This window comes from Tauraco erythrolophus, chromosome 20 (assembly GCF_009769465.1).
Source record: "Tauraco erythrolophus isolate bTauEry1 chromosome 20, bTauEry1.pri, whole genome shotgun sequence".
In the NCBI taxonomy this organism is placed as follows: domain Eukaryota; kingdom Metazoa; phylum Chordata; class Aves; order Musophagiformes; family Musophagidae; genus Tauraco; species Tauraco erythrolophus.
The window spans coordinates 10,649,049-10,664,779 of NC_141484.1; the positions used below are offsets into that span (position 1 = coordinate 10,649,049).

Consider the following 15,731-nt stretch of genomic DNA (forward strand, 5'->3'; position numbering starts at 1 on the left):
CCACACGGAACTCAGCCGCCCGCGGCGGCGAAGCGCTTCTCCGCCCCGTTGCAAAGCCGCGGGGAGCGGGAGCTCGGCCCGTGCGGGGGACCCGCTCCGCCGGCCGGGAGCGGCGGGGCCGAGGCCGCCTCCCCGCAGCCTGACGGGGCCCGACCCCCGCGCTCCGGTCCCGGGCGCAGCTTCTCCGCCCGCCGGGCCACCCCGCTCCGCCCCGCCGCACCCCCCGGGCCCACAATCCCCCGCCGCCGCCGCCGGGAAGCACCGACCCGGAAGGCGTTTAGCGGTCATGCCGGGCAAGATGGCGGCGCCCGGGCGGTGAGGGGAGAGGAGAGGCGAGGGCGGCGGGAGCGGCGCCGCGGCCATGAGCGCTGCCCGCCGCTGCAGCCCGCCCCGGGCGCTGGCAGGTACCGCCGCCCGCGGGGGGCTGGGGGTGGGGGGGCGCGCCCGGCGCTGTGCGGGGCCGGTGGGAGCGGGAGCGGGGCCGGGGCCGGGCTGCCCCTGGGGCCGTGAGCTGTGTCCCCTATATAGGGGGTATACGTAGAGCCTGTGTGTCTCTGCGTGCATCCCTCTATATGGGGGTATAGGTGCCGTGTCGCTCGCGGGTGCCCTTCTAATGCCTTTGACTGCGGCGCTGCCCCGTGTCAGCCGCGTCCTTCCAGCGCTGCCCCGGGATGGCTTTGTCCGTGGTACACAGGAGCAGTAATGGAGCAATAAACTAAAAACGCGTCTCTGGGGAGCTGGGAGATTCGGGAGAAACCCCCAAACCCTCCGAGCGAGCCCACGCTTCAGTTCTCTCATTCGGAGCCTGCGAACACGTTTTTCCCCCCCGGAGCAGCCCTGGTTCCCGTTTGTTGGGGTGTATCAGTGGCACAGATGGAACTGGAACCTAATGTTTTCTTCTTCTTTTGTTTTTCTTTCAATAGGACTATTTGTGTGGCACCTGAAGAACACTGGAATACGGCAGGTACCGTGCCAGTTTGTGCACCTGTGCCGTGTAGCCAACGACAGATTGATCACCTTTCAGTACTTTAACTTTCTCAAGCGAATGGTAAGTCAGGGAGCGCATCCCATGGTTCTTTCATTTGTTTTATCCTGTGTGATGAGTCAAAATGAAGATTACTTGATAAAAATAATGTTTTTCTTATCAGCCAAGCTCAGGCAATTCCAAGCATTTCCTTTTCTGCACCACGTAGGGGTTAAGCACTTGGCATCTAAAACACTGGAGGTTGGAGGAAACCTGCTGTAGCAAAGACAGTGCCTTGTGCTGCAGTGTGTCCTCTTCCTGACAGCAGGTTTTCTGTGCCCTTGAAGTAGGGTGCTCATCTTCTGTTGAGAAACATGGAATGAAAGGATTTCTAAAGTTATTATTTACAAAAACGCTAATAAGAAAGTCACTTCTTGGCTAGCAGTCATACAAGTGGTAGATGGAACTCACTTGCAGAGGTAGTGTTCTGATTGAAGAGTTGATCAGTTAATTTGAATCAAAACTCCTGAGCTCGTTAACTTCATGGGTTACATTCTATAGCATGCTGTTAGTTTTAGGTATTAAAAGAGCTGTAATTCTCATTCAAACCCTTGAAATTGTGTCTTCTTTGAGCTGTTGTATTGCATGGAAGAGAACGGTAGGAAAAGACGTATTTGACTGTTCCTCAAGTTGTGTCCTGTTCATGTACTTTGGAACTATATGAAACATGGATAAGACAAAGTTTTATAGCAAATGACTGCTTTGACCTCAAGAAGCGTGTACATGTGTTGATATCTTTTGAGATTCAGTCTGTATGTAGCAAGAGAAGAGGGTCTCTTCTTTTTTGCTATTGATTTGATTTGTATTCACATCACTCCTTCAGAGTTTCAGATCCCTCTTCCTTGTTATAGTTATTAATGTGTACTTTAAACCACGATTAGTTGAAAGCTCAATCTTTTTATTCTTATCTCTTGCGCTTGAAATATTTAGAATATTTTGGGAAAGAAAATAGAAATACAGAAGCTAACTGCTCTTTTTCTTATTCTATGTTTTGTTCTATAAGAGATCTAAAAGAGAGGAAACAACTGTCTCCTAACTTTCTGTTCCATATATGTTCATTTGAACTCCGGTTGAAAATTGTTAAGTATACCAATTGGGATAAAGTATAACAATTGGGTTAAGTATAAAGCTTGGGATAAATACTAATAGCCTAATGTAGGAGATGATTTTGTGTCGTAGGAAGTGGATTGTATTTTCTAGCATTTTTCTGATTTTTTTTCTTATCTTAAAGATGCAGAAAGTTTAGTGCTTATATTTGGAGACCAGAGTTCTTATGGGCGTGTGTGTACCTCTTTGTTTAAAGGTGAATTGATTGGTTGTGAATCAAATGGTATTATCTGGTGGTTTTGGATATGAATAGTGTTTGCTATTGAAACTACAGGAGAAGAAGTAGTTTTATCCAGAAGCAATTCTTTATTCTTGAGTAAACATTTCTGAGGCAGTTGTGAGTTGAAAAGCTGCCTTTGCAATATCTTGTCCAACTTCAGAAACTTTTTTGTACGTAAGTCTTTGAAATCCAGGTAAACTCAGTCATGTCATCATAGGAAGTAGTTCTCCTAACAATAAGAATAACATGGGAATAATGTTAATGTTAATATTAACCTGAAACGGACAGAAACATCTTTTTAACTGTTCATCTTAACATTTCTCATTCTGTTTAGTATGTAACACAACACAACAAAGACCTCAGCCAACGGGCAAAGCCTAAGTCAGATTCAGTTGCATCTCCTTTTCGTGAGCTTCAGCAATTGGATCAAGAAAAAAAGGTTATACACAAGATTAGTCCAATTTCACCTGTTCATCCACCTTTGTCTGAGACATCAAGCAGAAAGGAGTTGAGAGAAATGAAGTCAGCTGTAGAAATTGAAGACTCAATCACACCAGTAAGAGCAGAATCCAAAGAAGATAGACAATGGAAAGAAATGAAGCTACGTCTCGAAGATTTGCCAGGAATTTTGGCACGCTTGTCAAAAATTAAGCTCACAGGTACTACTGGTTTATTTTTTTTCACTTCTGTGCATCCTGTTTGATTACAGAATTCTTTAGCACGTTACTGGTACTGTGCAGGCTTTTGTGTGATAATTCCCACTTTACTGACACAAAGTACCTGGGTCAATTCCATCAAATGTGTGCAGGGAAAAATTGTTTTATGGAAACATTTAATAGTTTTCCCATTAAATTTGTTTAAAATCAGTGAGGAGGAGCATCATATCGTCAGCTAGCTTTTGGGAATCATAAGCAAGCAAGCCTTAGTACACAAAATACAGTGAAACTGGATTAGGAAGTGAATTTACAAGCATTATATTTATTATTTAAAGTCATCTTTCTCAAGTTTACCACCATTCTTTCTTATTTACTTACCTTTCACTTTACTGCTTCTGATTGTGGAATTAGTATTGAAAGTACCAACAAAAGATAAATGGAATAATTTAATATCTTGGTCATCAAACATTTTCCTTTACGTTTTCTAAAATAAGGTATAATTTACTTTTCTAGTCAATGACAGTGTTGTATCTTCAGACCAGCAGTTTGTTAAGCAATTGCCTTGTAGCCTAACTATGTTTTCCCTTACTCTAAAACTAGTACGTAACAACTATACATATACTTTTATGCCTAAGGAAACTCTAATGGTCTGACCAAAGCCTTCCATCTTGTCTGTATCAGGGCCAAGAACAGAAATAGTTTTCTAGGTCCCTACCGTGATGCTCTCTTCAGTGAGTGAAATATATTCTTGATAATAAGACTGCTGCTCTTTGCCATAAAAATTTCTAGTAATAAGAATCCTGAATACAGTTTACTTCTTGAAACTTTTTTGTCTTGCAGTATGTTTCCCTTGTTTGCTTCTCCATGGAAGAATTGTATTGACCACGTACAGTGTGCAATGGTCGTTTAATTTTTTCTATAATAAAAAGCCTTATAGTTCTCTGTGTTGATGAGATGTCATGTTTTGGACTTGGCAAAACTGATCTTGTCTGTGTGTCCAAATGTTCTTCCACATCCTTTTTAAAAAAAACTCTCCATGTGTTTATTTTGTGCTAGTAAAGAGTTGGGTTAGTAGCCTTGAAGGATGAAAAGCATGTCTTTTGGTACTTCACCATGTCACTTTTACATATTAGCCTTGGTAATTGTAGGTATTTAAAACTCTTACTGGCACATTCAACAGCTGTCTGGGTTATTGCACTTCAGATTTGCAACAGCTTTGTGGCACATAAAATCTCAGCTATTGTCTCCTCTTTCTTTCTGCATAACACAGGTTTTGCCTTTTTCTCCCCTATGCTGTTCAGCTTTAGTAATATTTTGTTTCTGTTGGGCTCACCATGGATAACTGAAGTGCTGTGTGACCAGTCAGCTCTTCTGGCATATTTTCAATGAGGAGCGTTTATTTAAGTGGCTCTTTTATGTGAACTTGAAAGCTGGCTAGTTATCGAAGTAGGATTGAATTTCAAAAATCTCAATGGATCCAGGAATTAAAAGTTAAAATGCAGTGATTAAGTGACGGCCTTATAAAGGAGAGGGAGAGAATGAACTGTTGTTGCTGATACTCCTTGTGAGTAAGCTCAGTGGTAGTACCACATCAGAGTATTGCTGGGAGTTTCAAGAACTACAGCAAGATGGAAGAGTGGTTTTTTGTTTTTTTTTTCTGGAGAAAAGAATTTTTATATGATACTTCGTTGTGTGGCCTCAGTGTTGCTGCCAAACTTTTCAACAGCTTCTAGTAGGCTCTTACTTAACTGCAAAAGGCAATAGTTGCAGGCCGGAAAGCACCAGTCTGGTTTTAAAACTAGATGTTCTTGAAGCCTGCGGAAGGCAGTGGCTACAGAATTCCTTTTGCTTCATGGTTGTGTGTTGTTCTGCATGAGTCTGCGTTTTGAGATGTGCTGTTCTTCATCCAAGGTAAGTGTAGTAAACTTCCAACCTGTTGAGAAGGGAGAGAGATGTAGAAAAAACCCTTAATCTCTCTTCTGGTTGTGATCTTTGTATATTTGGTGGGTGGGGAAGATGATTCGAGGTGGGGAGGTTTTGTTAGAAGGAGAAAGTGTAAAAGAATAAGTTGGATGAAGAGGGGTTTGTAGGAGGGGAGTTGGTCTGTATTGGTCATAGGATAGCGTAGGAGACGAGCAGGAAAAATACTGGGTGTAGTGTGTGGAGCAAGGAAACAATTAGCTTTTCTCCAACTTGTGTAATCGTTTAGACAAATTATATATTCTGTAAGGGATATGGTGGTGTAGGTCTTTGATTTTATTAAATAAATTCTCTGAGGTCAGTTTTTAAGTTACAAATGACACACAGCTCGATTCCTTTCGCCCATGAAGTTCTGATAGATCTCATATCCTGTGTGGTTTTTTTGGCAGCCTCTTTGTTTATACTTTTTAGAGTATGAAATAACAAAAAAACAAACTCTGCATTATGCTAAAATGGGACTTCCTTGTGCCTTTTTCTTTTCCTGCTGCTGAAGCAAAGAGAATGTTTGTTTGTGTTCTGAACTGTAATTCACCTTTGAAAGGAAATGAGTTTAGCTCTTGCCATTCCCTCCTGCTTCGTGTAAACTGCAGCTCTTGCGACTCTGCCTGACCGACAGGGAAAGATTTTTGTTTATATTCTTGTTGCCATAGAAAGCAATTAGGGAACTTTTAATTACTTGTCGCATAATTTACCTTTTTGGGTTGGATTTCCATCCTTTCCTTTCTCTGTGCTGGCTGGTGTCTGAACAGCTGCTTCTCACCATCCAGGCACTTGGAAAGCTCATGTGTCTGTGAAGTTTTCAGAATTATAAATGTCATCGTTTTCAACTTTGTCCTAAAGTTTATGTGTAGATGAAAATAGGAGAGAGATATGTGAAGATATGGTAATAGGAGGAAATTCTAATAATTTATAATGCAAACACATTAAAAATTTCAGGTTGACTCATCTTAAATGTAAACTTGAAGTTAAATTTAAGTGATGTTTTCCCCAGTGATCACAGATGGAAACTAAGATGAGCTATATGCCAAAACACAGGAAAATTAAACTTCAGTTTGTAATTTGGAGGAAGTGTGATGAAGGCACGATATGAAAAATGCTGACTATTCTCATTAGATGCTTCTCTGTGGTTTGGGAACATTTTCTCATTGTTGCTCCTGTAGTAAAGGATGTCTTGCGCCGTGGTGTTTTGGTGAGCACAACCAGCTGGAGGTGTAGCACCTTGTGTAGCGCCTGTCTGAGGAGTGGATGCATCAACATGGGTCAGATGTAAACTTAACTGCTGGTTTCTAAACAGCTATAGAATTTTTAATCTAACTTGCAAGCTCGTTGAGCAAGGGGCTGTGTTTTTAGCATGTCTGTGTTTCTGCTGTGCCTGGAAGAGTTGAGTCCTGGTTCCAGGCTACCATAACGTGGTTCTCCTTCAGAAAGTCATACTAAAGCCCATGTGTTTCAAACATTTACCAACCTTTCCTTTATTTTAATATACTGCAGTTAACATTTTTATTCATCTTCACAAACATACTAATTTGTGTCTAAAGATTCCTTTTTGCTCACAATTGTGTATTAACTGCTTGTTGTTTACCCAGGGATCATGTGCAAAGCCACTCTCTCCCCTGAAGTCTGTCTATTCATTTATGGCAGCTCATTGCAAATGACTTTTACCTTCCAACTCTTCAAAGGTGTTTTAGAGTTTTGATAGTATTTTTTTTCAAAGTACATTCTAACAGTCAGTTCACTGAAGCATAGTGAACATTGCTTTTCTGTGCTGGTGACCGAAGTCTTGTTTTAGATCCCACCAGAGTGACTTCTGCATTTGATATCTTGCTTGGTTCAGTGTGTGCAGTATCCATGCAGAATCACCAGAACCTCAAAGGGACGTTTCAGGAAGTCATCTAATCTATTTTCTCTCAAGGCAGGACCACCTTTAGGTGTATCATTCATGACTTGATGTTGCTTTGTCCTTTCTTAAACCCAACCGGGGAATGCGCAGCTTCCCTGGGCTGTCTGCAGGAGTGTGTCTAGCAGAAACTCTCCTTTGCTTCACTTCAAGTATGTCTCTATTTCTCCAAACACCAAGAAATCTGAAAGTTTTTCAAAGTAAGCTTATGTTTTGCTGTGTTTCTCTCATTGAGGAGAGAGATTGTTTGGTTCTAACTCTTGAAGAGTTCAACCCAGTATCCTATTAACGTTATGTACAAAGACTTGAGAGTAAATTATCTCTGGTTTTGTCATGGTCTATTAAAGAGCTAAAACAGGCAAGTCTGAGGTGTTTACACCTCTGTACATCCAGAGTAGAGTCGTCTTTAATAGAGTCATTCCAGGGTTTCCTGTTGTCAGAGCAGAATGAAACCTATTGTGCTTTTTCCTCACCAAAGTGTAACGGGCATGTTACAGACAGAATCACAAGACTGATACAAACAATTCGCTGAGGAGACCCGTAAATTTGTTTGATGTTTGTTTTTAAGGTAAAGTCTTTCATGTCATCTTGATGCCATCTCATCATTAGTAGCTCCTTCCACAGGCTGTGGATGTTCTCCAATCAGGTGCCAAAATTCTTTTAAAGACAGGATTGGAAGCATCAATGCTTTAGTTTTCAAGTCTTTTTTTAAAATATATGAATCTTGGCACAGAAAAAACGTGTTTCATAAGTGAGAACCTCCCGTTTCAATTTGACATAAGAAAAAAAAAAAAACACCTTTGCCATGAGGACGGTCAAACTTTGGAGCAGGTTGCCCAGAAATGATGTGAAATTCTCATCCTTGGAGATGACAAAGCCCTAAGGAACCTGGCCTGAATTCAGTGTTGATCCTGCTTTGAGCAGAGGTTGGACTTGATGGTCGCCTGAGATCCCTTCCGATGTAAATTACTCTGTGTTGTTGCTAGATGATGTTAGACAAAAACCTAGGAGTAAAGGCTACCAGCTACAAAAACATGCACAGTTTCTATGCCATGGATTTACTGACTTACATTTAAGATTTGCAAAGTGGACAAATACGATAATTTGTAAACATTTTTGGGTTTGGAGACTAAAATGGAGCATTTCTTCACATGCCCCCTTTTAAGAAAATAATCCTGTCGTGTTTACCAGAAAACTAGGATGTGATTGTGAACATCCTCCTTCCTCTCTGTGTCCGTTGTGTGTTTGTAAAACGAAGGTGATGGACATCCAGCTTTCCCTAATGGTTCCGAGTGTTGCCAAACTGGCACGTAATGGAGCAACAATGGCTGAATGAGGTGCCTATGCTGTGTCGCAGGCTAAAAATTTGGTAAGAGCAGCTCTAGTAAAAAAAGTGCATTTGCTTTAGTGGAGTTCCAGTACATTTCCACTTTATTCTGGAATAATGGCATTTATTGTGGCATTTATTCTTTAAACAGCACCTTTAATGTAGCGAGAAACGTTGACAAAGATTTATCACTGTTCATTGTTTAGATTATTACTAGTCTACGTTTATTCTCAGTTCTAAATATATTTCATTTGCCTGTCAAAGTAGTTCTCATTTTGTGATTATTAAAACACTAACTATTATCCTATCAAAGAAATGAAGCTTAATAGTGGAAGCTTTCTGGCAATTTGATTTCCATGCTACAGGGAAAACTAATGAAATAAAAATAAACTATTATTACACTTTTTTTTTTTGCAAAGCATTTTAAAATTGTTTGGTAGTGATAATCTCTCTTACCATCTGCTCTGCTCGTAATATTGGACTTGAATTCTATATGGTATGATGCAAAGACTTGTTTCAAATTATTGTCCCAAATTTTCTTCAAGAGTCTGACCTTTAGTGTGCAGGTTATAATCTGCAACAACACTTAAGATTTTTTTTGGGGTAGGGACATTTAAGCTAATAAAGCAGACATCGGTCAGATGTGTAACACTAATGCTGATGCTACGTGTAGCTTTCCAGAAACCAAAGTCTGAAAACTCTGGAAGGCAAATTCCGTCAGCTTTTGGAATGCTGGTTTTCTTTAAGGAGTACAAAAAAATTTGTAGTATAACAGTGCAATTGTTTCTTAAATTAAAGTAGAAATGCATTTGCTTTTGTCCTTCCATATGGAGTGGTGTATCGGTACAGGAGCAGAAAGGAAATGTGAAGCTGAATTGATTTGCTTTGGCTTTTTATAGTTTTATTTTGGCTTTGGCTACTTTTTAACAGAAGGTAAAAAAAACATGACATAGTGATTCACATGCTATAAATACAATTACAGGGATTTATAAAGGCAGATGATATTGCAATGAAGCTAAGAATACTGTACACTGTAGACTTCTTGAATTTGTTTTTGTGCTAGAAACATCATAATTCACTCTTTTTGTCACCGATCCATTAGCATTTTCTTTTTCATTTGCATTGAAATTGGAGACAAAAGTCCCTTGTTATTTTTGTTAAAGCTGAAGGTGTTTAAAAGACCAAAAATTAGGTTTAGGCTGAGATCATAGGTTTAAATCCTGGCTTCTTTTTGAAGAGCAAATGTAATGCCAGCTCTCATCAACAAATCTTGAAAGGATCAATTCCATCTATTATGCAATAAGGCGAAGTTAATTGGGCCCCTAAAGCACTAAACTAACAGGGATTAAAAAACAAACAGAGTCAATGACCTCATTCCCTTGATGTGATCTCCATTAAATACACTTTTCCTCTATGAGGAAAGTAGAAGAGTAAATTATTACTTCCACAGTAAAGGAAAATAAACCTCCTGGTCCAAAGGGACCGTTTTCTTATTTACTTTCGACGTGTTGCATTGGAATTGCTGGGTGATGGGATGTGCCTTGTGTTCAGAGCACTGCCCAACCAACTGAAATACCTGCTTCAACGGGAAAAGCGAGAGGATGTGCTGCAACCTTTTTTGATGGGATCCTGATAAGTCACACCGAAACGACTGGCTGAAATTAATCTGGAGAAATCAATGGGGACTTTAATTAGCGCTGTAGCTGTACAGTGTTAGGATTTCTTTGAGGTCAGTGTAATGGTAATGTTACACTGACTGTTTGCCAATCTGCTCCACCTTTCTTCTGCAGTAAATGAGTTGGTGTTTTACCATAATAAATTGGTGTAAAGTGCTCTCTAAGATAAGTTTTAATTAAATTTTTGTCTAGAAATGAACGTGTGATTTATTACGCAAAAAAAATGAATGTAATCACTCTTAGAAATGCAAACGCCGCTGCTCTGCCGTCGTCTTCTCAGTGTGTTTTTTAACTCTATCAGTTGTAAACCGGTGCATTTGTGTTTTCTTGTATGCTCTACTAAGAAGGATCCAAGACTTTTTGGAACCAAAATGCAGTTGTATTTGTATAGTATTGTATTTATATATTTCAGCCTTTCAGAAGTGATCCGCACCTGCGTGTCCGTTAGTCTGGCCAGCGGGGTTACAGCTTCTGTGGTTATTTCACAGCTTCTCCGAGGGATAAGGTTCCATCACAGATTTATTGGATCTATGATACACTAAATTCAGAAGTAGCCGAAGGAGCGGCAGTGAGAGCCGGATAAATGTTCAAGGCCAGGTTGGATGAGGCCTTGGGCAACCTGGTGTAGTGGAGGGTGTCCCTGCCCATGGCAGGGGGGTTGGAACGAGATGATCTTTGAGGTCCCTTCCAACCCAACCCATTCTGTGATTTTATGATTCTACACTGTCTGGGGGAATCAAAGCCAGGGGACTTGCCATGGCATCGGGCAGAGAGCCGTCTGCACAGCATCCTCTGAATCCATAGCAAGGCTGAATAATGCTTATAATAATATTATGTATATTATTATAGTAATATTAATCTGCCAATGGATTTTAATGCTTGGAGAGAAGTTTTGATGAGAAGCCAGTTTTCTTCACTGTCTCTTTTAGGATTAAATCCTCTTATGCAGGAGCAGTTCTTTAAATTAGCGCTTCGCGTGTGCGTCCTCACTGGCAGGTCTCTGCCGTGACATTTAGGTTTTCATCTCAAGTAATGCTGCTTAGTAGGTAATCCAGGTATCTTCAGACAGCAAAGCTTATTTATTTGTCATTTAACTTCAGACAAACAGGAGACTTTGTAGGAATCGGGAAGATAAGAACATTTTGATGCTTTGATTTGAGCTAGCTGAGGTCTGGAACACACAGTTATATGCAGAATATAATTTAAATACTTTCTGTTTAATAACTATTAATTTGAGATTGTAAGGTTTAAGGTCGTGAGCAAGATATTCAGTAAGAATGCTGACTTTTATAATAAAAGGAATTTTTCATGTCACTATTTCTTGCCAAAAGTGAGGTTCGTAAGATCTGTTATTTGGGTAATTACAATATTGGGATTGAGACTTACGTAACTTGTTTTAAGGATGTGATTTGCAGTTGTAATTTTGGGTGACAAAACTGAAATGGATTTTTTTATTAATCCACCCAAATTTTGAGGCCTTTAAGAGTTGCGAGGTCCGTGTGATTGTGCTTGCAGCTTGAAGTGGGCATGTCAGATGGGAAGAGCATGAGCAGATACCTGTACAGTGAAGCTACTGCACTCACCAGCTGTAGCCTACATGCCCTGAGTCTCTCTTTGACTCTCTGCACTGCTGAAATTACTGCTCTAATTTGATATAATGCATGTTTCTCAGTTCAGGATTTTTCTTGCTGTTTTTGTTCCATGTTAGACTTTGCAATAGCGTGTGAGTTACTGGAACAAACGTGTCTCCTGTACGTGCTGCATGAGGCAGTTTGATCCTGTAGCAAATCCATAAAACAAGGAATACAGAGGCATAAGTTTAATTCTCGCCTCTTCTACTAATGTGCTGATGCTTCTGGGTTTCTCATTTCATTCCTGACAGTTCTTCTCATCTTTGACTTCTTTACGTAGAGTATTAGTGTTAATCGTATGCACTTCCTGGATATACTTTGATCCAGAAAAGTAGAAAAAAGTTAATCTGCACAAGGTTTCTTGCAGACTTTAAAAACCTTAACTCTAGCGGTGTGTACAAAGGGGATGGTTTCTTGTTGATGCTTTGAACTGTTTTCTTGCTTGTGTTGCAGCTCTGGTTGTAAGCACTGCATCTGCTGGCTTTGCCATGGCCCCGGTCCCTTTTGACCTGACCTGCTTCGTGCTCGCCTCCCTTGGAACTGGGCTGGCGTCGTGTGCTGCCAACTCCATCAATCAGGTCAGTCCATCTCTTCAGCTGTGCCACAAACTGTCGTCCTGGCTTCTGAAAGGCTGCCAAGGAGTGTAAATGGGTGGCTGGGAGTGCGATACTTCAGCTGCCGCGCGAGCTCTGAGCCACTCAGATGGACACTGTGGAAGTAATATGTGTCTGCGAGTTAAAGCGTAGACGCTGGGCACAGTGTGCTGCTTCAGAAGAGAGCTGATGAGGTTTTAAGCCTCCCAATAATAATGTTTATCTTTATAATACCGAGCCTGGATCGCTGCAAATTACATAGGAAGGGCTGTGTGTAATTGGAGTATGGGAATAGCCATTGGGGCTCCAGCTGTATGAGCCTGGTTCCGTGGTTGTGTTATGTATGACCTTGTTGGATCTGTCTAAAGAGTGGCTCAGAGCACCTTTCTAAACGTCTGCAGTGGGACTTTGGTGGGGTTTGTGTGCTTCTGTTCAGGCTGGAGTCAGGGAATCCCATGCATCTATAAAACATACTGTAAGTCTCCGTCATGTGGAAGCTGTCTCATGCTGGAGACATTCCAGGTGCCGGAGCTTGAGCTTCCTTGCATGTGTGAACGTGCCCATGGAGCTTCATGCTGATCTCTCAGTTCTCTTGCAATCCAACTGTGAAGCAGACTTGCTGTTAGGCTCTTCCTGGGTCCCAAAGGAGAGCCAGACCAGTGAACAGGTAATGACACTTGAGGTGTTGAACAGAGTTACAAAGTTCAGTAGCCACAGGCACTTTCAGTGTAAATATGACCTGGAAAAGGAAGTGGCAATAGCAGTGCCACGTTTAATATCACTTTATGGTTTCTGCAATCACTTGGGAGATGGTGGGGGGGCTGAGTCCTGGGACCCTGCTCATGGAACAGGGCGTGGAGGTTTCCTGTGATCAGCATCCTGGAGTCACCTGGATTGAGTTGGGCTCTTTGATGTTTACACCTTGTAACACCTCAGTTGTCGACACCCAATGTGCTTTTTGAGATTGCACCCATAAGCACGTGTCTTGCTCAGACTGAAGTGAGTACAAGTTTTACTGTATGTTTTCACTGAGCTTAAAATTGGAGTAGGCAGCTCACTCCATGTCTGTTTTCTCTGCAAAATAAGAAGGATGCTGCATGATTTCTAGTTGCTTGGAAATACTTAGGTAGCCTGCCTAACTTGAAAACTTACATAGCCTTGAAAAATAATTTTAAGAAAGTTACACTGTTTTCTGAAGTGTACATTTGGTTATCATGTACATATTTTTCACATAAAGTCTGTGTAGAAAAGCTGTCATAACTAAGGTGAAGCTTTCTTGGTTTTGATACAATTTTAGAAGTACCCTTTTTTTCCCTCCCTCTTTTCCTTTACTACAGAGTTTTTTAGTATTAAACTAAGAATATTAAAAATTCTTTTTGTGACTTATCAATCCTTTGAAAAATTTACTGTCATACGTACTTTCACCTTTCATGTGTATACTACTGGACCAAGAGGAGAATTCATTATTTCTTGTTTAGAGATTCCTGTGCGACTGGTCCTTCTTGAGATTTCAGTAGATCTTCCTAGAGATGATATTCATGCACAGATAACTGGTTTTCTTTGTCTTCAGTTTCCATGTGTAGCTCAGTGTTGTATTTTGACTCAAAAGTAGCCACTTTTTAAACTCTTGAAAGTCACTTTTTAAAATTTTGCCTTTTGAAATCTTGGGATACTTGGCAGTACCAGGAATCCTTCGCCATAATTTGTATTTTGACACTTTTGAGGCTTGTTGGGATGGGGAAGGAAAGTTAGGAGTGCAATAACTATGTGCTTGGGCTCATAATTCACTATTTACTCACTGCTATCTCACCGCAGGAACAGCTGTTAATACGCCCTCAAATGTAGAAGCTTACTCCAGCCTCACAAAGTGTGAAACTGCCTTCCACAATCGCAGCTGACTGCTTTAAGTTTGCACATTCGGTCGTGTTGAGCCACTTGCCCGTGTAGACAGACCTTCATAGAATCACAGAGTGGTTGGGGTTGGAAGGGACCTCGAAGATCATCTAGTTCCAACCCCCCTGCCATGGGCAGGGACACCTTCCACTACACCAGGTTGCCCAAAGCCTCATCCAACCTGGCCTTGAACACTTCCAGGGATGGGGTATCTACAACTCCTCTGGGCAACCTGTGCCAGTGCCTCACCACTTCAAGGCGACTACTACCCTTATTAAGGACAGCAAAACAGCAGAGATGGTAACAAAGCAAAAGAGCAGAGCTGTGGTCTGTGACCTTGTTTATGAATGGATCCTTTCCATCGACAAGTGTCCCTTTCCCCGTGTTGCTGTTGGTGCAGTGTCTGAACTGACTGGGAAGTTAATTTTCAATAACCACTGCAAGCTTAGGTATCCGTGTCGACCTTTGGGAAGGAGCACGTTTGACTTGGAACTTCCTTTATTGCTACTTTCCTCTGTCCATTGCTCCCCATACGCATCCTCTTCTCTGGCAGCTCATGACTCATGTTTCCCTTGTTGCTCCTTGCTGTCCCTTAAGGACCTTTTTATGCGATAACCGTCTTTCCGCTTCCCATATTGCCATAAATCTGTACATCTTTAAGGGCGACTCGTCTTTCCCACCCCTCATTTCCCTGATAAATCTGTTCACCATTTACAGTCCTCAAGTATGTCGTGGGAAGGTGAAGTGTCGATTGTGTAAGATTCCTCTCCGTGATTTAGGACAGGATGTGAGGAGCTTGGTCCTGTGAAAATGTCATAGAGATTCCGTAATATTTGTGGAAGTATTGATACAAACTTTTAACTGTTTGAATTCTGTGGTTTGGGGTTTTTTTTTGCTTCTCCCAACCACTTCATTTTAACAATCTGGTAGGAGCTGAGGCCAGTTTACCCCAGTTGAATTAAGCTGAATTAGATAATTAAGTTGAATTAAGTACTGGGGAGGGAGCCAGGACTACTAACACGCAGAGACCAAGAAGTCATGTTTTGTTTCTTTAGGAAGTTGGTCTAAAATAATCTTTTAAGTACCACTTGCCCTCTTGATTTCCGATTGCTGTATGTCATACTTTAAATGCTTTTTTTTCTAACCACAAGAACTAGAATGCTTCAAATATTTGCCAGAGTAGAGGTTCTCACCCCATTTTCACTGTCCTTAATAAGAAAGCGACAATAAAAAAAATGATGGGAGTTGGCAGCACTGTAGTTTTCCATTGTTTTTTAGAAGAACAATTTGGATATTTATCAACCAAAGGCGTGTATTTACAAACAAGTTTCATTCACAACCCATAAATTCTAAATTCTAGCTGTACTTTCCAATGCAAGTTAAAAAAATGTATTTTTATGACAATTCTGTGAAATTGGGTAACTATTCTTAAGAAGCAGATGAGATTTTTGATTTTTTTTTTTTTTGCAAAATGACAGTGAAAAAGTTGTGCTTGAAAATATCCTGGAAAATACAGACAAAAAGGGCTTGAGCGTGGGCTTCTGTTAGGGGGAAACGCTGTGCCTGTTCTGCAGAAAGGTCATTCTAGAAACATTTGTATAGAAAACGTCGAGAGAAGTATCTTGGAATAATTTATGTTAGACGGTAGTTTGATAGAAGCCGAATCTCTCAGACTGGTGGAAAATGTTATGAATTCTGGGGATTTGGAGGGTCCTTGGGTTTTCCTG

The 15,731-nt window shown here is 41.0% G+C and overlaps 1 protein-coding gene across 1 annotated transcript in view; it reads left to right on the forward strand.

The window, feature by feature from the left end:
- The first annotated feature begins 361 nt into the window (after positions 1 to 361).
- COX10 (cytochrome c oxidase assembly factor heme A:farnesyltransferase COX10) overlaps positions 362 to 15,731 on the forward strand; it is a 105,680-nt gene continuing 90,310 nt past the window's right edge. The window contains exons 1-4 of the mRNA XM_086624063.1: positions 362 to 404; positions 924 to 1,048; positions 2,686 to 3,010; positions 11,972 to 12,096. Coding sequence (XP_086480189.1) covers positions 362 to 404; positions 924 to 1,048; positions 2,686 to 3,010; positions 11,972 to 12,096 — 618 coding nt within the window. The remainder of the gene's footprint in view (positions 405 to 923; positions 1,049 to 2,685; positions 3,011 to 11,971; positions 12,097 to 15,731) is intronic.